Source organism: Accipiter gentilis, chromosome 7, assembly GCF_929443795.1.
Source record: "Accipiter gentilis chromosome 7, bAccGen1.1, whole genome shotgun sequence".
NCBI classification, from domain to species: domain Eukaryota; kingdom Metazoa; phylum Chordata; class Aves; order Accipitriformes; family Accipitridae; genus Astur; species Astur gentilis.
The window spans coordinates 15,960,675-15,984,577 of record NC_064886.1 but is presented as its reverse complement, the minus strand read 5'-3'; the positions used below and the strand labels follow the sequence as shown (position 1 = coordinate 15,984,577).

Genomic DNA, 23,903 nt, shown 5'->3' with positions numbered 1-23,903 from the left:
GCCCTGCCCCGAGCCTGAGGAAAGCGACGGGCAGCCCGCTGCCTGCTAGGCCGCGGCCGTCGCATAGCAACTGGGGGCGGGCTCCCCAGTCCTTAACTAGTCGAGTGGGCCCGCCCCCTCCTCTATCTTCCCTTCTCATTGGCTGCTCCTCCTATGATCGGCGTGAACGCTCACCACTTGTCACCCTCCACGAGCCTCTCCGGCGTCGGGGGTGTGGTGCTACCCGGAAGACACCACAGGAAGCCGAGGGCAGGAAGGGGGGGCGGAACACAAGAGAGAGGGATCCGCTGCGAGCGCCAATAGGAAAGGAGAAGAAGAGCGGTTCAGCCAATGGCAGGGCGCGGAGAGCGGGGTCCCTGGGGCGGGGCTATTGTAGCCGGCAGCCGGCGGCTCCTGGAGGCGGCAAAGGTGACGGGGGGACCCGGGGCGGGGGAGGAACCTGAGGGCGAGGGGGACCCCGGCCTGAGGGGAGGCTGGGGGCTGCGGGGACCCGGGCCGAGGTGGGCCCGGTGGTGAGGAGGATGCCGGCCTGAGGGGAGACTGGGGCCGGGGGAGGGGGGGAGGAACAGGGGGTCCTGGACAGGGAGGAGCTGGGGGTGAGGGGGGCCAGGCTGGGGAGGGAGACGTGCGGAGGGAACGGTGCTGGAGGAGGAGCGGCGGCTGAAGGGGAACAGGGGGGCCTGGGGGCGGATTTCCACACCGGGAGGACGCGCAGGAGCCTGGAGCCTTTGCCTTCAGGGGTCGCAGGGCTGGAGGAGGGCTGGGAGCTGGGGGAGGGAGGAGGTGGGTAGCTGCGCCATACATGTAGGGGACAGAGCTCCTTCAATACCTGCAGAGCCCGGTGCCCGCGCTGCTTATGGGCATCAATGTCTCCTCCTGCTGCCGCTGTCACATTAACATGTAGTGGATCCCATAAGGATTTGCGTTACGCCGAACACTGTGCGCACCCTGCCCTGATGTGCTTAGAGGTGGCAGGGAAAGGTGGGTGCTTGGGATAACTCCTAACAGCTGTGACAGAAACCCAGAGGACGTATGCACAAGTCCACGCAGGTGCCATGTCTCCAGCACCACGCTTGCCCCATCACGTGGAGCTCTGGCTAAAGCTGTTTCTCTTCCCAGGTCGGAGCAGTGGGAAAGGAGATGTTCCTTGTGTCTGCGCTGGAAGCAGGATGAATCTCATGTCTATGGCGACAGATCCCGAGTTGAAATGGATAACCCTGTGGGTCCGAATCAGGTGGGCGGCCGTGCTTGTGCTCCTTCTGGGCTCGCTCGTGATGCTGCTGCTCCCGTTGGCTGCTGTGGAAGACCAGTGCCACGCAGTGCTCAAAGGACTCTCCTTCCTGAAAAGTAAACTGGGTGCGGGCTCCTCAGGGGTCACCAGATACACAGGACAAACAACTGGGCTGAGCGTGACCTCCAATGGTCTGGAGCTGCTGGTGCTGAAAGGCAAAGCTTCCCCAGGTAAGAGTGTCCCCAGGGCAGGTGCAGGGGAACAGCTGATTCTCTGTATAATAACAACCCACATCTAGAGATCTGTTCCCCCCCTACCTGATGATGTCCTGTACCCCATAATGGTAACGAACTCTCACTGCCCAACTACAAATTAACATCAGCTGTAAACAACCCAGAGGTCAGACATGCCATAGCCAGCCTGACTGGATTCCATTGCCCTGCACCACAGAAGGGCGATGTGCTGGTGTTCTCTCAGTGCTGCTTTGCCTCTCAGAAGTTTTTCCTCATGATTTCAGTACTAATAAGTTATGTTAAGGTAACTGGAATACAGAGTATACTTAATACACAGTAACCTGGGGTACACGACATTAATCCTGAAATCCTGGCTGTCATAGAACTGCCTTTCTGGCAATGACAGGCTGCAGTCATTGCCTTTATTGGCCAGGATGTTAATTTGGAAGACAGTCAAAGGAATCATTACTATTCCAGCACTGTATCTTTGTTCGCTTTAAAGCTGTTATTGCTGGGAAGGTGTTTGATAGTTCAGTGAAAAAACGGATAGAAGTGCTGCAAGCAGCTGTGGGCTGTGCTGCTAGCAAGAGAACTGGCATTATTGCCAAGAGAATGTATTTAATACTCTGTGTCCCCCCCACATAAAGCAGCCTGGTGGCTGAAGCGAGTTTTGCCGGGATGGCTATACGCCTGTGGCCAGCTTGAGCCATGCTGCTCACAGATTATCCCTCACCAAGCTTCCTGCCAGGAACAGCTCTGCTGCCACGTACTCAGCCTGTAAACGTGGCATAAGCCTCTGCGCTTGTAGCCCAGCAAAGGCTGGAATACAAGTTCTCTGTTACAGTTCTGACAGACTGACTGGCTTTATTTAATTTTTTATCAGTGAACAGTGATGGTCTCCAGAGGTCTTCAGTAAAACTCACTACCCTGTTATCTAACTGTTATTGTTGCATTTCAGAAGTGAAGTTAGAAGCCAAAGCAGCTCTGAATCAAGCCCTCGAAATGAAGCGCCAAGGAAAGCGGGAGAAGGCGCACAAACTCTTTGTGTATGCCCTCAAAATGGACCCTGATTATGTGGATGCCCTGAATGAATTTGGTATCTTTTCTGAAGAGGAAAAAGACATTCTTCAAGCTGACTATTTGTACTCTAAAGCACTAACCATTTCACCCTGCAACGAGAAGGCTTTGATCAATCGGGACCGGACGCTACCTTTAGTTGAAGAGATAGATCAGAGGTATTTTAGCATTATTGACAGCAAAGTTAAAAAAGTGATGGCAATCCCCAAAGGCAATTCTGCCCTGCGCCGAGTGATGGAAGAGTCCTATTATCACCACATCTACCACACGGTTGCTATTGAAGGAAACACTCTGACGCTGTCAGAAATACGACACATCATTGAGACCAGATATGCTGTTCCTGGAAAAAGCTTAGTGGAGCAGAATGAAGTGATTGGCATGCATGCAGCCTTGAAATATGTCAATACCACGCTGGTATCACGGATAGGCTCTGTAACCATCAGCGACATCTTGGAGATACACCGGAGAGTACTGGGCTATGCTGACCCGGTGGAGGCAGGACGGTTCAGGACTACTCAGGTGTTTGTAGGACATCACATACCACCACATCCCCAAGACGTTGAGAAACAGATGCAGGAGTTTGTGCAGTGGATTAACTCAGAAGATGCCATGAGCTTGCACCCTGTGGAATTTGCTGCGTTAGCCCACTACAAGTTGGTTTACATCCATCCATTCGTAGATGGCAACGGAAGGACCTCGCGCCTGTTAATGAACCTCATACTAATGCAGGCAGGCTACCCGCCCATCACAATCCGCAAGGAGCAACGGGCCGAGTATTACCATGTCTTAGAAGTAGCCAACGAGGGCGATGTAAGGCCTTTCATACGCTTTATTGCTAAGTGTACTGAGACAACTCTAGACATGTTGCTCATTGCCACCACAGAATACTCCGTGGGCTTACCTGAAGCAGATGGCAGCACTGCTGGATGCAAACAAACTATCCCTGTCAAGACCTGAGGGTTGCGGACATTCAGGAGCCAGTGAACACATGGGAGAAGAGAACGCCAAGCCACTCAGTATTCCTGCTGGGAAATAACTCAACAGGAGGTGTCACTTTTTAGCATTTCATTTATTTAAAGTGTCTTACATTGGATTAAATTAATATAATTTATATACATAATGCCAAGTTGAAATGTGAACTGTTGATGTTGATTGTGCACTATAACTTGCTTGTGCTACTGGAAGGAGGTGGGGAGAGGTGGCAGAGGGGCTCAACAAGCTCAAGCAGAATTTAGTTTCTCCTTAAAATTAAGCTTTGAGAAGCCACTTCAATCACAACCCTTCACCTAGTCAGTCAGCTGCATCGTCTTACCTTGTTAAGGAGCTGCTAGGCAAGACAAAGACTTTAATGAGTTGTTGCTTTTGCGTTACCTCTTACCTGTTCAAAAAACCCAACAAACCACCAACCCCCAAAACGCAACCCTTGCAGTAACAGCACTTTCCCAGCTATATTAATCAGACTCTTTCCTGTCAGTCATACAAGTCTGACAGTACTGATCAGGAAGGAGGCTAAACTCCAGTTCAGCAAAGGCATCTCTCCCCTCCCACTCCTGTTTTCGGTAGCACTGTGCATGTTTGGTTTCAGTTGCCTTTTTTAGGGTGAGTTTTGTAGAACAAGTGGGAAGTATTTGGTTTAAGATTACAGATGATGTGACTGAACAAGAGAAGAAATGCTCTCTGACTTATTTCACTGAACTGCAGGGTGCTTTTGCTGTACTTCAGACAGAAGGACTACCTAGCATTGAGGCTTTGCCTCAGAGCCCAGGAAACCCTGGGAAACTGCAACTGTCCTTATACATTTCAGTTCAGGGTTTGAAAAGAACTTGCTTCTGCAAAGCTGTAGGCAGGAAAGGTTATTATACATAACTATGGGACAATTATCAATTTATTATTTATCAATTGTGCCAATGTGTTACCAAAAACTTCAGTTTCTTCAATCTACACAAGAGAACTTTTCACAATTAATTACTAGGTCATGTTATTACTGTGATAAACGCATCAAGAATCCCATGAAGCCCTTTGTGCTGCAGTGGCAGTTAGTATAGTACCTGAAAGCTACTGTGCAATTCAAAACAGCACACTTTATCTTTGTTTTTAAGGTAAAAGCACCTGCAGCCTAACATAGAATAGCTCACTACACCCCTGCTTGGCAGTTGTGCAACAGCGTAATTGATCCCAACAAACATCTCTAAGGTCAGAAAACTTCCATTCAATCCAGTTTAGAGTGCTGTGAAGCTTAAACCCTTTGCAAAACAGCATAAGCTATTAGACTGTTCCAGGCCAGTGTTAAGGTTCTTCCCTTCTAACTCTCTCTACTTGCAAGGTAGCCAGGGCACATTTTATACAAGCAGACAATAGGACAAGACCGGGAGTTCTCTATATGCTACAGCACCACTCCATGCTTATGTACCAATTACTGCTGACAGGGAAAGCAAACAATAAATGAGGAAGGTTGTTCTGTCCTTACAAAGTGTGCTTATATTTGTAGTGCAAGGTGAATATAAATAAAATCTGCACTTTAGAGCTCAGGGCGGGGGGTGGGAAATGTTATTTTAGTAACAGATTAATAAACTATTTTAATATTAAAAGTCTTTGTTTGGAATAGGCTGTTCTCAAAACACTCTGCTGCAGTGAACTAAAAAGGTGTCATAGCTCAGTTTGTGGAGTAGCAAGTTACACAGTGCACATCCTGGCTCCCTCAGCTGCCTGCAACTGTACTGCAGCGTGAGGTGTTACAGAAGGTTCCAAAGCAGCAAGTCCAACCCCAGCAGCCAAAGGAAGCTTAAGTGTCAGCCTTAGCATTCCCACCTCACAAATCAAAGCTTCTTATTGAAGTGTTATTAGAATGTTTCTAAGCTGATTTTGAGATACAATCCCACTGTATCATCAGGATAATACTGGATGGCTAGCCAAAGAGGCTGCACACCATACAGTGACAAAGCACCAACAGAACTTGCTCCCTTGCTGTATCACCGCAGCTGCCAATGTTACATGGTTCAATCATTTCAAAAGTAAAGCCAAGTCAAGTTAGCACAGAATGTAAGCACTGAATATAGTGTTTATTTGCAGCAGTACTTGTGTTGTACAAGTGAACTTGGTACTGGGGTCCCCCCTCACATTTGGCCCCTGCATGTGTTGACTTCTAGAGTTAGCGTCAGTTTTAGTCAGACAAGCAGTAATATTTCTGTCAAGATCACATACCAGATTATTTTAAAGTCTGAGGTGATTACTGAAGTGGTTCCAGGCTATTCGTACTAGATGGAATGAGCCACTTAAAGGTATGCAAGTGACACCATGTATCTTAGTGCACCTGAGAGGGGAGGTACATCCGTATTACCCAGCTGCCAAAGGTTAAGTGCAGTTCCAACACCCACATTTAAACAAAAGCAACAGTATTTATAGAAAACCTTTGAGAACTTGAGTTTAATAAACCAAGAAACATCAGCTTGCACTTCACATTTGTACAAAACCATACAGAAACCACCTGCAAAAAGACATGAGAGCTAGCTAGCAAAAACAGCAACAAAAAAAAAAAAAAATGGTCCTCAGCAACAACATGTACAGCTTATGGGAAACAAAAATTACCAGTTCTAAGTACTATCTCATGACACTTAAAAATAATAATTTGAATGTCTTTTACAAATACACAATATAAAAAACAGGTCAACTCGAACAGAACATTAACTGCTGAATACATATATATGTGTATTTGTGTATATACATATACACACATATGTATAGAAACTCTCCCAATACTAAAATAGGCCATTGTGGTGAAGTTACTAGCATCTGCCATTTAACTCTTAATGGAAGGAGATGAATGTCCCTGCGTGCGTGTGTTTGGGTGTAAAATGGGTTCATTATCAGAGAGAATGACTGCATCACAATCTGAACTGACCAGTGGAGCTTGACAAGGTTATCACTAGGCTTTCACATTGCATCTCATTCATTAATGAAAGAGAAATATTTATAAAGTATTCTTAAAACTTGATGTGGCACCCAACCTGTACAGGAAAAATTTTCCCCCCTCGTTACCCTCAATATGAGGGATCATATAACGCCATTTTACCAGAACATAGTTTAACTCTTTGCTCTTAGAAACAGAGGAGAAAAATCTGGATTTGTACCATCCTACACTGATCTCGATGAATGCAGTAGTCCAGAACATTATTTACACACGATTGTGACTGGCGTTCTCTCCTTGCTAGCATAAGGACACAACATGGCTTCCATAAAGGCATTTCACATTTTACCAGACCTGCTGATTGCAGACTTTTTGCTCACTTTTTCAGTAGCATCTTGGCAAAATCAGCATTGGACATCTTTTTAGGCTCCTCAGGGGGTTCCGATGAAGTTGCTGGTGAGTTCTGGACCATCCCATTCTCAGCCTTAGCCACAGGATTACTCTGACGCTGTAACGCACGCGGCATCATTGAAAGCTGTGTCCTTCCCTTTCCTCGCCTAGAGAACAAAAAGTGACATTTAAAAATATCCCAGTGCTCTTTGAACACACTGTTGTAGCTTAGGGAAACACAAAGGACTTTGTTCACTATGAAGAACACTCATTTAAATGTTATTTCTGTCATTTGTTTCAGTAATAAGTAGTGCAAAGCTTTCAATGGGTGCCCTTTGAAACAGTATACCCAAGTCCTGGCAGAAAACAACTGCCCAACAGTCCCCAGAAACTGAAGCTCTGTTTTTATCTACAGGGCACATGCAATACAACACCAATGCAATGCAAAGCAGCAGGAGCACTCTAAAAAGCAGCCCTAATGCTCACTGCAAACAACAGCTGGTTCTCCAGAATGAGAGGACATGGAAGTTATTGGTGCTTAGGTGCTAACATCAGATCCAACGGGATGTCCAATGGCTGATACTTTCAGTCACTACAGACCTGTTTCTGTCGTGAAAGAAGAAAAATCTGCTTTTCCTCATCAATCCAGCAACCCAATATTTTTTTATGGTTCAGCACCTTTTAAATGTTCTCTCACGTTCTAGAGAAGATTCCTACATTCTAGTGTATAAAGAAACCCAGTGTTTCCTTTTTAAGCATTGCCAAGCAGTCTTCCTCACCAATACTTACGCTCCATAAACCTGTCGTGGTACGGCAAATTGCGAGGCTCTGCCCGCCTCAGGCTTGTCTGGCAGTTTTCGGAGAGGTGGGTTACTGATCGCCACTTTGATGACATGTTCCTTCACTGTCAAGCCATCCATTTTCAGCACAGCCTGTGAGGCCTGAGCTTCATTTTCATATTCCACATAGGCCAGGCCCTAAATAAGGAAAAGAGGTAACCTACATTAGTTTTAGTGCTTCTATGTCTGCATGACTGCTTTTGCAAATAATTTGGCCAGCTGCTAAGAAAATCATACAGAAAGCAGACCTAAACATGGCTCAGAGTCCCAGTACTCCTTAGCTGGAAAAGAAATTCTTATTGACAAATCTACAACCTGCACTTCTTGACTCTTATTCATGACGCCCTAATTTGTGGAAGATGTATTAAAAAGAAGAAAAAAGCCACAAAAACAACAACAAAAACCCCAAAACAACAAAAAACCCAAGATACCAGTAAAGTAAATATAACAAACTACCATGTCAGTGGCGAGTCTTCCCTTTGAGATATATATTACATATATATCCATGCTGAATCTGGTATTGAACAGATTTGGATTCATAGTGGAACAGAAGATAAATCAATCTGTAGAGCTAGAACAGAAAGCTAGAACAGAAAAATATATACACACTCTCCTGTGATTTTTCACTAAGCTACAACTAAGGAATCAAGTTGCCAACATAGGGCCATCATGGCCACCTTGGTTTCAAGAGTAGTAAAACCCATCTTAAGCAGCTCCACCAAAACTGACAGGCCCCATCTCCAAAGAGACTGGCTTTGCTGCCCTGAGAACAGGGACTGGTGACAAAAGCGTTCTTTGCAGGAATTTGTGCAGTAACAGCTGCTAACCGCACCGCTGCTGGTGCGCCTTCGGTAACTGGGTCTTATTTCCAGCAAACAGACAAAAGGGCAGCCCCCAGCATCTGCTACAGCAGGCTCCTACAGCAAGTACACTAGATGGGAGGCATCACCTCTCAGTTCTGTTATTGTTATTCTTCTAAATAACATTCAAACCCTTAAACTGTATTTTTGGATTATCCCACAGGAAATACAGATATTATTTTTCTTGTACTTCAGATTCAAAGTACATTTATTTGTGGTTTAGACAGAATCCCAGCTGAAACTAAGCTCAGAACGTGGACTGCAAGACTTGGGGTACACGACAGCGCTCGTTACAAGGTATGCATGCAACAGGAACTGTACTTGAGATACTGCCTAAAGCAAGAAAATAGATCAACCCCAGGATGGCACCTGTTAGAAGTGCCCAACATTCAGATATGGCTGAGGTGTCAGGTAGAATTTTTGGCAGAGCAGCAGCTGGTTTAAAGTCTCTTATTTAACAACGAGTCATTTATTCCAGGATGGAAATAATGAGCCCTGTCAGAGAGACTTGCTTCTTTTCTCACTGGCATATCTATTATTGCAGCAGGTATTATGAACAATAGCCTCAAGAAACTGAAGAGAGGGAGGAAGGGACTCAGTTATACCAGATGAACTCTGTCTAATCAGTTACTTTCAAAACAAATATTCTTTGCAGACTTACTAACATCTATTTTTACTATACTGACAGTGCTGTAAACATCTTCCCCTCCATCCCCTTTATATCACACATACTCCTTGTGCAATTTAAGAAGTATTTTGGAAAAATTCTTCTTCCTCTCCTACTTCTTATTTGTTAGCACAAAGGCACACTGTGCTATATAAATCCAAGCATTTCTACAAGTTTTAATGCAAAGCCAGGTTGGCAACTTTTAAATACAAAACCTACTTTTTGTATCCAAACTTCATGAAGAGCTTCTTTTTAATTTCAAGAAATTCTTTGAAGAGTGGATTAAGGATGCCTACCTTGGGTTTTCCAGCTCGGTTGGTGACCAGCCGAATGTCTTTCACATTCCCATGTGCTTTACACACATCTTCCAGCTCTTCCTTAGTGCAGGAAAATGGCAAACCAGATATGAACAGTTTATGTTTCTCCAGTGTAGTGCTATACCTGAACACCTGAAGAAACAAGGCAGCTGTTAGTTCACAAACCAGTCAGAGACTCCAAGGATTTTAATCTATTACACCCCCAAAAGGTTATCAGAGTACTTCATATTTGCATGATCCAAAACTACCTTAAAGCCATGAGTAGTATCTTGAAAAATATTTGCATATAGACACAGGCACACACTAAGGACTTGCAAGTAAATGCTTCTAAACATCTATGTCTCCTTTACAACGAAGGCAGCCATTGATAACTTCTTCTTGCTCAGTTGTCACCATCTGAACATTAAGTTTTTCTGTACAAAAACTCCATAATGCAGGAAACCACTGATTACACAACTGATGTCTAGTACAGATCATTAACAAGAATGAGTGGGTTGTGTAACAAATGCCCACAGCTGTATGACTCAACCAAAAAAAGTACTTCACAGACCGAGATGCTTAGGTAAGAATCTGGGTACATCACACCGTTAACAAGGTGCTCAGATTAGCAGATTTCTGCAAATCTTGGAGTAAGCTAATGTCAGTCCTGGTTTATGGCAAAGTAACATAAGACGCAAGAACTCCCAGAAAACAGTTTTACTGCTAAGACATAAAATTACCATTCCAAAATAGCACAACATGAATTCATTAGATGCAAGCACTCTGGAAGCAACATACTCTGGAAGCTTTCCTATGCAGTCCCACTGTTCAACCTATTACTTGAAAGCATAAAAGTTTACCTTAAAGTCTGGATTCTTGTTCTTGTCAACACATGGAGAAACAAACATTGGTCTTCCCTCCACAACTTTACGATCCAAGCCAAGAGCTTGGAGAGCAGATTTTTCTTCCTTAAATTCTACATAGCAGTAGCCCCGGAAAATCCCCTTGTTGCTGAACACTGGACGGATTTCTGCTACCTCCCCACAGCTCTCAAAGAGCTCTTTCAGTTTCACTTCAGGATCTGCCATGTTGTAGGAAAGGTTGCTGACAAAGACAGTAACATTATCTTTACTGCTGTCATGTAAAACTTTGGGGATGTCTTTTCGACTGGTAGATGCCTTTTCCTTCTGGTTTGCTGGGCAATCTGGCTTTTCAGGTCCACTTCTTCCAAACAACCCAGTTTCTACCTCCATGTCTTCTTCAGGAAGTACGCCATCACCATCTCCCTTGTGTCTCTTGCTGGGCTGCTCTGCCGATTAATGAAATGGAAAGCCTTACTAGAAAAAAAATTACACTATGTCCTTCAGCACTGAAATTATGCCGTCCTCTATTATTACCACTACAGAGTTTGGAAATGGCATGTGAAACCACAAATACAGTGACAGGTATTAAAGACACAAAATAAAAATCTGCCTCAGGTTTTTAAGAACAAGTAACAACAGATTATTTGACCAAGACAGCAAATATTTAGATGAAAGCAACAGGGATATTTTTTCCTTTTTTCTGTCAATTACAACTACCAATTCATGTTCTTTCTCTTTGTCTAATGGGAAAAGTAAGAAACACAAAAACGTAAGAGCTCTCAAAACTCCCAGGGGCAGCAATCTATTAAAATCTTCTGTTACCATCCCTTCCAAGAGACTGCTACAATACTGAATTACCTAATTTAGACACATGCCTCAGCATCATTCAACAAGTCAGGAAAATGACTTTTTTTTTTTTTAAACAAAGAAGAAGAAAGCCAAAATCACTATTACTCGGAAATACAAAAAGCCCTATAGAAGTTCTTATAAACATATACTTCTGCTGATCAAAAACCATTTAGTCTTGCTTTCATTTCACTACCACAAAGATCTAGGAGAAAGAGAGCCTGAATAGATGGCAGCAATAAACATACCACTTCCTCACTGTCTCTAACAGAAGGGAGACAACCAATAACCCTGTTGCCATAGGTGTGAAGTTTGGCTTTTTTTTTTACCTTCTTCTTCTTGTCCCCATTCACCCTCATCATCATCATCTGCTTTGCGCTTGTCTCCAATCCTGTTTTTTTTAGCCTTTTTGGAAGCTTTCTTTTCTGCTCGAGCCTGCTTTCGTTGTTCAGCTTTCTCCTCCTCCTGCTTTGCCAGAGCAGCTTCTTTCTCAGCAGCCTACAAATATGCAAGATATTTTTTTTTCTAGTGACTGCAGATTGCAGAGCATCTTCTAGAGTACTGAACCTGGAGGGGTTTCTCCTACGGTACATTAAACACAGCGCTAATGGGATCATCATTTAAAGCACTTCTCAACTGTTTGCTCTTACAGCTTTCCCAGAGTGCACATTATTACTCTTGTATCTGTCCAAGGGTCAAAAGGTAAAAGATAGAAGAGTATCAAAAGAGGTTAACCATAGACTAAAATCAATATTTCTAAGGCTTTAAGACAATTCAGGCTTATCTATGGGAATCAACATTAGAAAACTGACATTCAGACAAGCATAATCTTAATATAGGTATTTCCTATAAACTGCTTAAATAATTCACAGAGTTCTGACCTTTGCTCTTTGTTCATTAACTCGAGCCAATCTGTTTTCTGTTTTTTGAACAGCTGCATCCCAGTCTTCCAATGTTCCTAAAGGATGAAAAAAAGCCTTGTATTTAGCTTTCCCATAATTTGAAAATACAATTCTGGAAAAATAAGAGTCAATGAGTTCATGGAACTTGCTCTTAACATTAACCATTACACATGAAAATTCTAAATATAATGAGTAGCCTTCAAAGAAAAAGAAAACAAAAACTAAGCAGAGCAGAAACCTCTCATTTATAATATGACACTCCAAAAAGGCAGGGAAAACCCCAGTAATTTCAGCAGGCTCCAAGTCAGGCCTGAAAAGAAGAAAAAAAGGAAAGAGCTGCTTGTGTACATTACAGCAGTGAAAAGAAAATAAGCCTTCACCAGAACACAAAACACTAGATCAAAATTCACTCTGTATCATTGTACACTAACTGGACTGGGTAAAACAAGATGACATGTAGTGAGTTACCTTCTATTCTCTCCAGTGTGAGCAGCACCTCACAGACGTGCTCTGGATAGTCACTTGTGCACTGCACAGCGCGATGCAAGGCCTTCCTGCAGTGCTGAGTATCACCGTGAGCTCTGCAGTAGGGAAACCATGGCAGTAAGGAGCAAATCCTCCACATCAAGATTACAAGACAGGACACTTAACTACATTCTATGCAAATGTTTTTCCTCCTTCCCCAGCAAACTTGCACTACACATTGTTGCTGTAATACTTCTGAAATATACTGCAGAGCTTCTGCAAGAAGCTCAAAAGCATACTATAAACCCGTATGAAGTATACCCATACTAAGTATCTAAGTCTTGTCTCACACAGAGAGGAAACTAAAAAGCTAATTAACTCTTCCAGCCAGCCAAGCTCTTACCTTTCTAGGTTGTAATACTCCAGCCACATGTTAGCGTATTTGGCATTCCCTTTAGTCATAATGTTGTCCCAGAGTTCTCTGGCTTTCTGCATGTTGTTACATAAGCGGGCCTGAAACACAGCATCCAAAGCACTCAGTATAATTTAGGATTATTTGTTCAACGCCATTACTCCCCAGCCTCCCCCCAACCCCCAAAACAAGAAACCACCAAAGATGATGCACACAGCCCCAGAAAGACAGATCTTCTCCTTAGAGCAATCAAAGCGAACACCTAACGCAATCCTACGACTGAATAATACTTCCCTGCCCACCTGTTACATCAATCTTGGTTTCTGGCTCCCACACACATTTCATTTTGGTCATTATAAAAAAAAAAAAAATTAGATAGTTGCTTCTAAACTTTTCCTCATCAGAGGACTTAAACACAAACCAAACCCAGTTCTCAGTCTAGAAGTTTTTAGGAAATGGAGCAGGGAGAAGTGCTTAGGAAAGGGCACAGGGGAAGAGGGGAAATGGATTAAGACACCCAAGGTGGGATTCACCTGATCTAAATGTAGAGGTACATGAGTACACTAGACAGCTGACTTATTAGAACTGCTTTAGCATAAGCTGAATCACACCTGGATGTATCCACTTTCTCCCTCCACTAAGTAGACAGAAAGGGAAAGTAATTAATTCAGATTCAGGCCCACATTGTTCAGGAGGATTACAATGCCCAAGACTTTGGCAATCCATCCCATGCATTATGCCCAGAAAAATTATAGCACAAAAGTAACATGACTAATCCTGATTTGTATGAGCCTGTGGCAAAGGAAGGAAAAATAAAACATCCACTCGCAGGCAGTGACTGCACCAGCACACTGATACCTGTACTAGTTCGAAACTAGTTAGCATAGGCAGCACTAAACTAGGCAGGATTCAAGGCAGTTCACAGACTTAGCGTGCAGTTCCAAGCCACTGTGGCTAGCCTGATAACCAAGTTACTACTCACAAATTTCTGTGCCATACTGCAGTCACAGCAGTACAAACATGCTAACAATCCTGACCACCTTCTCACAGAGAATGCTGTTTCTTTCCTGGGATGTTGTGCTTTCAGTCTGAATCTATACTACATGCTTGACCAGTCCAGACACAGGAGTGGAAAAAAGAAAGATACACTCATTGAAGCTACCCAGAGGAAATGCCAAAGTACAAGAGAATTGCATTCTGTACTTGGAACGTTAAAATGATCAATTTCCTCTAGTCTAGCAATTTAAATACACCAGATAGAAACATCACCTCAACTCTTGCCCAGTTCTGCATGATGGTGCAGGATGGATCTCCACTCTCACTGAATCCTGGGAATAAAAATAAGTACTGTTTGTGAATGGCTCTTGGAAATAAAGCGTTTACTAAACAAGTTTTACATTGTAGATGAAATGTTTATCTGTAGCTTTCTTAAAATGTGAGACCCTTGAAGACAAGTTAAATGTTGTGTAGAAAACTGGTCTTATAAAAAAATATTTTGAAGAAGAGAAAACAATATATCAGATGATTTAACTTACTCTCTTCTACTTCTTGTTTCAAGTACTCCACAGCACGTGCAAATGCAGACCGCAGCTCTTCTAGTTCTTTACTTGAGTCTTTAGAAGAAAGCAAGAATTGCCTTAGAATAATTTAATTTTCATCTCCTGTCCACTACAACCTCTCCCTAACACCCAGTTATTTTACTGGGAAGTGGGGGAATAAAAAAAAAAAAAGCCAAAATTTATTACTTCAGTAAAACTCACTACATGCATAATAAAAAAAATCAAGTACCTAAAATATAAGCCAGGGCATTTTTGCAAAAGCACAATCTATTCTGTCAGCAAGGAGCTGCTTTAAACCAAGTTCATATATTTTATAGACACTAACTGGCCAGAAAGTAGTTTTTGTGAAAGATAAGAAACTACTGTTATTTTTTTTAAAAAGTAATGCCACTGCTTCAGAGAGGTACATAGAAAACAGTTCAACTATTTATTCACACATATACCATATATACCTTGTGTAAAATCCACCCTCCTTCGTAGGTAATCAAGATATGCCTGCCAGATTTCTACGTAGTCCGTTGCCTGAATAAAACCTGCATTCAGAGCTTTTTCAAACATTTCTGAAAGAAAACAGGGAAAACACCCACACAAACATATTTACTTTTCAGATATTGACAAAATTAGCACGTTACAGTGTACAGCACAAAAGTATAGACACCTTACATTTCTAGGAAGACAGGAAAACACACGAAATCCTACATATAGTAAATTGGTTTAGAAAGTGAATTTAGAAGCCAGTTTAATTCTGTAATGTTCATGCAAGGTTGTTCATTGGTTGTTCAGAATTGAAGCTGCTCAGCAAAAGCAGCTTTGCCCTAGAAGCACACTACTGTACACTTCATCAGCTTTAAGATTGTTGCAGCAGGATGAAAACAAATCCTACAAGTCACCATTTGTCACACATTACTCAGAGTGCAGAAAGCAGTTCTGTACTGTAAAGAAGCTTTGCTGAGATGGTCTTTCTTTACCAGAAATAATGCCGTGATCAACTCTATGCCTCTCCATTGCCAAAAGGTATCTAATCCACAGTCCAACCGTCCAGGGACAGTTCCTAACAGCACGGTCATGAGCAGACAAGACCAATTCTTTCACTTTCAGCTGCCGGTCCTGAAATAACCATACAACAAAGTTTTAAGTTCCTGGTAGCCAGAGAGACCATCCGAGACAAATACAAGTTTACAAGGAGCCAACACCTTAAAAAGAGTACTTTCATTTTATATTTGAAAAACTAAGACAAGATGGGTATTTTAAATTCTGTATTCCTAAAAACCCAGTGAACACCTTCAAATCAGAAAGAATATGCTCAGGAGCAACACAAACAAGAACTCCACACCACATCCAGTCTGCAATACCTAACTGTCTGCTTTTAACCAAGCCAGTTAGGTATTTTCTGCCAATGAGATAAATATAATAAAGGCACCGAGTAAATTCCCAACTGTTCTTAGTACGTTAAGAAAAGGGAAGGAAAGGATACAAGAAAGAGGGTGCACACATAGTCTACTCAGGCAGTCGCTGTTCCACCCGCAACCTGCTGTCTTGGGCTGATAAGATAAAGAGACAATGGAGCAACTCAGCCTAGATAGGCCTCCTGTAGAGAGTTACACTGATCTCTTAATAGATTGCCCTTCGGTCCACAGATAAAGCCCTGCCTCTCAAGTTCAATACGATTTTCAAACTGCATGAACTAGCCCACATGTAAATATAAAGTAAACATCTGGGTTTGTTTCAGCTTGTTGGTAAATTAAGTTTTTTGTTCTCCACCATGAAACATTCTAGAGAGCACTGGCAACCCTCAAACAGGCATTTTCATTAATTTATCTGTGCCTCCTGAAGGACAGGCAGGCTCCCCAGTGATTCAGACAGCACTGAACTGCTTTGCCTACAACAGCTACAAGAAAAGGAGGGGCATCCTCAGAAGCAATGCCTCGCTACCAGAGACAATGCCAGGGCTTACAGTACAGCTGGTTACACCTAGTCAACCCTTTGCCAGACAGCACAAACCTTGATGCCCACCCCCAGTTTAATTCTGCAGAGAAAACACACAGCTAGAGAAAAAAGTGAGGAAATACTCACTTGATCAATAAACACACCACTGAAAACAGAAAGAAACCAAAAGGTGAAGTGAAAATCAGTTTCTGAAGAATTTAAAGCTAAGGGACAGGACTGAGTTAGAACTTACTGGTCATTTGTTTGTTAGCTGCCAAGATTAAAAAACCAAAAACAACCACATGCACACACAGGAAAATAAAACCTCAAACATCTGGTTTTTTCCTTACCAAATATTGGTTGTAGCGCGCCCAAAGATCTGGCACAAGGCAGTTCTCAGCCAAAGCCCTCTCATAGATCAACTGAATGCGAGCTGGATCACCTGCTTTCATTTCAAAATCAATATAAGCTTGATATTCTGCTAGCTTTGGTGTTTCAGCACCCAGCTACAAAACAAACAGGGATACAAAAAAATTAAAGTCGTCTAAATAAAGCACAATTCTAACAGTTCAATTGTTACTCAGAGTAGGTCTCACAAAATTTCAGACAAGAGCTTAGCCTCTAAGTATCAACAGCTTTTGATTTTCACATATCTCTGAATATCGCCCTGGTTCTTAAGCCATTCAGATCCCTACTTTTTATTCCTCTTAGCCCAGCATACTCCTCAATGCTGGAGGAAACAGCCAGAGTACTCATGTGCACCTTAGGGTGGCCCGACACAGTCAACAGATTCAATAGTTTCCAGTATACCCAGTTGTGAGGCTTCTTGCCATTGCTCACAGCTGAAAGAGTCACCTAGTAATACTCAGCTGCTTTATCTCTGTGACTAGGGAAAAAAAAAAAAAAAAAGGAGGTGGGGGGAAAATCACCCCAAAGCAATTAACTCTTAGTTTTGAAGCAAGGTATAAGTAACAGCATTACCAGTGCCTCTTCGTATGGTTTACACTTCTCCAATTGCTGTAGAGCTTTTTTGTAATTCTTTATTATTGTTTCTGGTATTGGATCTTCTGACCATTCCTCATATTCAGCATATGAAGCCTCCATATCTATTAAAACAAGCATGAAACACCATCAATAATGCACTTATGGGACTAAATAATCAGATTTCAAGCTATGTTTGATTCTAACACATATTTGTATTTTTATTTACGCTTTCGATCTTAACTGTCACACTACTGCATGCTTAAAGGGTTCAGACGCTTCATCTTATACAGTGCACTACGACACAAATTCAGGGCAAGTTATATTAAAGCTACCCATTTGGATTTAGAAAACTAAAGTGGCAAGATTCTCCCAAGGCTTTAAAGAAAAGACAAGAAGCCAAATTCTTTCAATATGCAAATTAAGTCAAAGAACTGTACTTAACTTTCTCCTATAAGCAAAGCAGCAAGAAAAGGGACTCAAGAAAAGGCACTCAAGGAGTTTAAAGTATGAGGTAGATATGGCAGGATTCTAACAACACAGCTGTCAGCATGTACTACTCCGTACCAACCAAGGTTCTTATGTAGTGATCATCACAGCTGAACTCCTAGTTCCTAATGGTCATGTTTTGTGCTCATTACTTGTTCTTAAATAGCATCAAATTATGTAATGAAGAAACAGATAAACCAAGTTTCAATGAGTAATAATATTTCTGAACAAAAGAGATCTGTGCATTATTCAAGAGGCCCTAAAGGCAGGCAAATGTCACTGATTAAAGAATACACAAGTACTACAGCTACAGTTTGTGTGGCTCTACCAAAAGAATAATCACAACTAATGCCTGGATCACCGTAACACGGCTTATCTGTGCCATCTCTCCAAGTGCACCAGCTCTTACCTAACAGCGGGATCCCCAGCTGGCGCCTGAACAGCGTGTGGATCTTCTCAAGCTGGCTGCAGAGCATCTGCTGCTGCTCAGGAGATGGAACGCTGCCAGGAGCCGGCTACAAACAAAAGGATTGAAATTTAATCAGTTCCCTCAAGCCCGAGCTGATGAACATGATGGCATATTTTTTTCTGAGTTGGGGGATCTGGGCTCCAAATGACTACATGATCCTTGAAGAACAGACACAGCCAACTTGTATTTCAGGTCACTGCTGTGAAAGCTGAAACTTGGAAATTGCTAGACTCAGAAGCTGGATGACTGTGAAAAGCATTCCTCACTGAAAGCTGACACATGCACAGGGAAATGATAACCTGAAAAAAAAGTAAGCAGCATGCGATCGTGCCATTTCACAAACCCACTGGGCTGCCAAATGGTTTTTCAATAAATCCCTGGTGGGTGCACAGATGATTTAAAACTTCCAGCTTTCTGTTTGTGAATGAAAGGCTGTTCTCCCATTACTCCTTTGTTACAAGCATTTCATAGAATGGGGTTGGAAGGGACCTCTAAAGATCATCTAGTTCCACCCCCTCCCTACCATGGGCAGGGACATCTTTTTAACTTCCATATCTTATGTAATAAGCTACAAAAAATAAAATTAAATGTTCACATTCTGGCTATCTTGTAAAAGGTACCTTTCATGGATGTCAAACTGCATGTTCCAGGGATAATACACTATCATCCAAAAGTCACAAGAAGTGTGAAATAATGAATGATTTAAAAGCTGAAGTAGAAAACAGTCTAGAAATGTAAACAGGACTATGTTGCAAAAATATTCACTGGCAAGAACATCATTTAATAATGAAGCTACTCAATTTAAAGCTATTCTTGCCAGTTCAAGCTAAAGCAACAGAGTTAAACTTTGCTTCTGGAGATGAGATTTTTTGATCTTATTTAAACACAAATCCATTACTCTATCAGCTAAATACATAGAATGTTTTTCCCAGACCAAAAGGCTCAGTTTCTACAGCTGAAAAGAAACAACTGTGTGACACCACAGCCTCTTTTCTCAGAAGAGACTGATGAAGGGGTAGCACAAGATGACTTCAGAAACTACACTACAACTTATTTCTTACAAGAGACCAGGAGACTGGCCTTACCTGTGCCGTTTCCAGTATGGCGTTCTCAAACTCGCGGTATGCTTCCCATAAAGCTGTTCCTTTCGTCACATGCAGTCCAACTGCAGTTAATGCTCTCTCAAATATTGAGCGAACTTTCTCAATTCCTCCTTCCTGACCAATGCCACCAATGGAATACTGGGCATATTCCAACCAAATTTCAGGACCTTAACAAAAGTTATGAGAAACAGATGACCTAATCCTCTCAAAAATAAAAAAGGCAACTCTCTGCTTCCCAAACACCGTATTTGCTGCATATAATTAGACCAACACAGGACAATTTTCTTTACCATTCAATGTACTAAAGAAAAGTTAAAATATTTTATTCCATGCACTTGGTTCAGCACCAGCAGCTAACAGTTTTCTTCTGAAATAAGTCATTCTTGTGGTTGTTACTGACACCAACCATATGCCACCTCTGGTATACAAGCTACATCAGAGATGCATCAAGACGTCCTAACAGCAACTTCACTTTTCTCGAGCACACATGCAGAGCTCGGACCACAAAGCTGTTGCACTCCTACATAACTCAGATTGAAGTAGGTCCTTTTCCTGTTTCCAGACTCCTATACTCACCTGTTCAGCAACTGCTTAAGCAGCATACCTATGAAGGTGAGGAGGAGGTGCCAGAATAGTGTTAGCTGCCTGGCACCTCTCCCACCAATAGCAGTCTCTGACCAAATTAGGTTCAGGGACCCCCAGTAGAGACTATCCAATGAATGGATGTTAGATTGCACATCTCAGGCTCCAGAAATTGTCCTGCCAAACCCCAAGTGCAATCCACCCAGCAGATCCAGAGGATGCCTCCTCTTAGTTCTTCACCTCTCCATTCCTCCTTCCTGAACGATCACCAACACCCTGCGAGGCCAGCTATGCCGGTGCTGTAATATGACATTTTGTATATAGCTTCTGCAAGGGATTTGCCTCAATGTTACCAAGCCCTCTGCTTCTTCAGGTTTCATGTTTTCAGCACCTCACCACAATACTCGAAGGGCATGCAGTTACTCTCTGTTTTAAGCTAAAAGTTTTAAGCTACAGCTGCAGGCAGGTCCTGACAAACGGAGACACAAGACACCACGCACTTCCCTCACTTTTAACGAGGATGATCAGGGCCCAGTACCACAGCACGGCTAGGGTTACCTACTTCACAGGGTTTCAGGAATGCTGTCTCCCAGACAGTAATTACAAACTGTTCCTAAAGAGCTGTCACATAGCGGAAGTGGCAGCAAAAAGACCATGCTAACTAACACAGAAGGCAGGAGTAGAAATCAGCCTCTTAAAAGCATTCACTTTCCTCAAAGAAAGAGCTAAAGAACCCATAACGGGTAATAGAGAAAGCATTCACTAAGTGAGCACAATACCTGCTGCTCTTAGAAACTAGAGAAGTGCAAAATATGCGTTTAAAAGTTCTTACATTTGCTTAGAAGATCTTAAAGACTGCAGTAGCTCTTAAAGCATTGCCTTTGAATGGCCTTAACTCCAATGCTTCAGAAAAACTGAAAATTACTTCACAATAACATTTTTGGTCCAATTTCTGCATTATATCAGAAGGAAGAAACCTTCCTAGAAAAAGAAAGCCATAAACTGAATGCAACACAATTAATTTTATAGCATACATTAACAACTTACAGATGTAGTCTTTCACAGCTCTCTCAAACAGTTCATAAACTTTCTCTCGCTCAGAGCTTTCAGAAGCCATTTTTATCTCATCCTTCAACCAGTCCAGCCAAATTTCTGAAAGGAAGAAGTTTAGAACACATCACCAATGTTCAGAAAGAATAAGTTAAATCCACTTGTTGAATTTTTTGTGAGAGTTTTTAATAACAATCTTAAAAATGGGGAGAGGGGCAATGGAGAGAAGACAGCAATTTTAGCCTCCACAACTACTCACAATTAATTTAAAAGTTTATTATAGACCTTTTCAAATTGGTACTAAACAAGACCACTTATATTAAAGAGAGCAGAAGGTGCAAGCAGCAATTTATCAGTACCTTGGGCAGAGGATCAGTATGTACCAGTAACCAAAGAGGCATCCAGAGGTACACCCTTCCTCGTGCTTTTACAAGAAACCGTAAATGGCTTTAGAGACTGCAAGTTTCCACATACATATTAGGAAACCTTCCCTTGCCAAGGCTAAAAGCACAGTGGCAGAGCAGCCTCTGCAATATTTACACTGCCTCTATGTTATGAATAAAAAAGAAACACCCACTTCAAGGGCTACCTTTAACTTCCACCAACATCGTATTTTTTTGCTGCTTGACTGTGAAATTAAACTTTTGGCAGGAGTTTGGGCTCTGAGTCACATTCACTGACTAAGTGACTGCAGCCTTTTCAGTGCTGCCATCCCACAGCTGTACGTTACCAGTCCTACAGCAAAGGCAGCACAAGCAAACATACGCCTGTCCCTGGGCTACAGCAGGTTGCGTCCTGGCAGCAACTCACCCAGCTAACAGACAGACAGACAGACAGACAGACTGGAGTAGGTCAGCACACACAAACACCCCCTACCACCAGTTCCAAGCTACCACAGCAGCCTCTGGCAGAGGACAGGACAGTGCAGTCACAGGTGGCAAGAACTCAAATTCCTGCAACAGGCTCACTACCCTGCATCTGGCAGATGCCAAGCTCAATGCTGGCCATTAACACCAGCAGCATTCAGAGTTGAAGAAGTCCCAAATCTGTTCTTTCAGGTTTCTCTGGACTGCAACAATGTTGTTGAAGCCTGGCACAAACATATTATTTCACTACTGAAACAACAGTATTTTACATGGATGATGGTTAAGCTGTATCAGCTGCAACGTGAGGAGAAGATGCTCCATACCTTCAGTAAGTGGAAAGAGCTCACTCATCTTCTGACGAGCTCTCCTGAGCTTGACCAGCTCTCCCTCCTGGCGGAGCAGCTTTATCAGATCCAAGTGACAGTTATAATCAAAAGCATTGATAGAAAGCTTTAAAAAAAAAAAAAAAAAAATTTTTTTTTAAAAGCACTGTTGAGTGATGGACATGAAGAAATCAGAAAACGTTTAGCAAAACAGAAACCTGATACTCTCTTTCGGGGCATACAAATCTCATAATGTGTTCATATAGCCCAAACACCACCTACCTCCCTACACAGTTGCACCGAACTTCACTGTTGTTTGCAAGATGCCTTCAGGTCACAAGCAAACATTTATAAAAAACACTTCCAAGTTTAACTGAGCTTTGAAGTTAAGCTTAGAGCTTAGCTTATGCCTCTAAGCTCTAAAGGTTACTGCTCAGCAGTGCAAATACCAACACCAGCAGTACAGCAGCTACCAGCTGCAGAAACAGACCCAAGAGTACAAAATGAAGAAAGCCTTTTTTAACAGAGCCAAATGTGTTTTGATTTCTTCAAAAGCAATTAAAAAAACCCAGACAGCTAACTGAGTTTTTTTTTTCCAATGACTGCAAACTGTCCCCTAGGGCTCTCCTCTCCAATCTCCCCCTCAAAAAACCACCCAAGCCCAACCAAAACACTTAGTTTCCACTTAAGACTCCAAACATTCACATCTTGACAGTTCCCAGTGTCAAACTACAGGAGCAGTCACACTGTTGGGTTTTTTTTCCAATTACCGCTATAGCTATTCCAGCAGGCAGTCACAAAAAGAAAGACCCTACTAAGGTCGGGTCTCCACGAGGAGAGGCCTTGGTTCTCCGGGACGAGCCTTCCCCGGAGCCCCGGGGCCGACGCGTCTCTCATAGCAACGCGGGCGGGCCACCGGCGCAGGGCTCGGCCCGGCCTCCAACGCCACCTCCCCCTGGTTAAGGGTTTGGACCGGGCGGAGGCCGCGGTGCTGCCCCACCACCTCCTCCTCCTCCTCCCCACGCCGCCGCCGGCCCAGCCGGGCCCCACCTGCTCCTCCAGCCGCTGGATCTCGGCCTCATTCTCCTTCTCCTCATCTTCTCCGTCACCAGACGATTCCGAGTCTCCCTCATCCTCTGAGTCGCCCCCCGACTCGGGGTCACCCTCCGGCAGCTGCTTCTCCTCCTCCTCCTCCGCCGCCGCCACCGCAGCCGCCTCAGCTCCCGCCGCCGCCATCTTATGCAGCTCCCTTCACAGCCAGCCGCGCTCCGCCGGCCGATGGGGTTGTCCCCGCGGCGCCTGTCCCTCCGCCGCGCACTGCCGCCGGGCGAGCGCTGCGAGAAGAGGAGCGAGCCGCCTCCCGCAGCACCCCGCGCTCGGCTACGCACCGAGGCCGCGCTGCGGTGAGGGCCGCCGGGGCCGGACCCCTTGCCTTCTCGGTTAAGGCGCAGGCGGCGTCGGGGGCACCTCGGGACCAGGTCCTCAGGGGGCCTCCGAGGAGGGCCGGGCCGTGCGCGGCACCGCCCGCCCGCCATATTGAGTGTGGCCGCCGCACATGCGCCGGCTATCG

General features: G+C 43.5%; 2 protein-coding genes across 3 annotated transcripts; one reads left to right on the top strand and one right to left on the bottom strand.

Moving 5' to 3' along the window:
• The first annotated feature begins 366 nt into the window (after positions 1–366).
• Positions 367–5,466, top strand: FICD (FIC domain protein adenylyltransferase). 2 transcript variants are annotated; one of them, XM_049806209.1, is made up of 3 exons: positions 367–408; positions 1,120–1,461; positions 2,423–5,466. In XM_049806209.1, exons 2-3 carry the CDS (start codon positions 1,170–1,172, stop codon positions 3,496–3,498), a joined length of 1,368 nt encoding a protein of 455 aa, XP_049662166.1. In that variant the 5' UTR covers positions 367–408; positions 1,120–1,169; the 3' UTR covers positions 3,499–5,466. The 2 variants fall into 2 exon arrangements, with proteins under 2 accessions (XP_049662166.1, XP_049662165.1); XM_049806208.1 differs by lacking the exon at positions 367–408 and adding an exon at positions 767–981.
• A 479-nt stretch (positions 5,467–5,945) lies between these two features.
• SART3 (spliceosome associated factor 3, U4/U6 recycling protein) lies at positions 5,946–23,616 on the bottom strand. Its single transcript, XM_049806196.1, has 19 exons — positions 23,384–23,616; positions 22,334–22,460; positions 21,142–21,246; positions 19,495–19,679; positions 18,350–18,455; positions 17,452–17,576; positions 16,821–16,976; positions 15,513–15,651; positions 14,997–15,104; positions 14,521–14,598; positions 14,255–14,313; positions 12,977–13,086; positions 12,577–12,689; positions 12,088–12,164; positions 11,536–11,704; positions 10,358–10,806; positions 9,498–9,650; positions 7,625–7,812; positions 5,946–7,002 (listed from the first exon to the last, which is right to left on the bottom strand). Exons 1-19 carry the CDS (start codon positions 23,567–23,569, stop codon positions 6,822–6,824), a joined length of 2,814 nt encoding a protein of 937 aa, XP_049662153.1. The 5' UTR covers positions 23,570–23,616; the 3' UTR covers positions 5,946–6,821.
• Between the last annotated feature and the right edge of the window lie 287 nt (positions 23,617–23,903).

What these genes read in the sequence shown, in the direction of transcription:
- SART3 (XM_049806196.1), bottom strand. Translation starts at nt 23,569, where the DNA reads ATGGCGGCGGCGGGAGCTGAGGCGGCTGCGGTGGCGGCGGCGGAGGAG. An exon ending in GAGGGTGGATTTTACACAAG is followed by an intron (nt 14,599 to 14,996) that starts GTATATATGGTA and finishes TTTCTTCTAAAG; the next exon opens with ACTCAAGTAAAGAACTAGAA. An exon ending in ACCGAGCTGGAAAACCCAAG is followed by an intron (nt 7,813 to 9,497) that starts GTAGGCATCCTT and finishes TTCCTTATTTAG; the next exon opens with GGCCTGGCCTATGTGGAATA.
- FICD (XM_049806208.1), top strand. Translation starts at nt 867, where the DNA reads ATGTCTCCTCCTGCTGCCGCTGTCACATTAACATGTAGTGGATCCCAT. An exon ending in CTTAGAGGTGGCAGGGAAAG is followed by an intron (nt 982 to 1,119) that starts GTGGGTGCTTGG and finishes TTCTCTTCCCAG; the next exon opens with GTCGGAGCAGTGGGAAAGGA. An exon ending in GAAAGGCAAAGCTTCCCCAG is followed by an intron (nt 1,462 to 2,422) that starts GTAAGAGTGTCC and finishes GTTGCATTTCAG; the next exon opens with AAGTGAAGTTAGAAGCCAAA.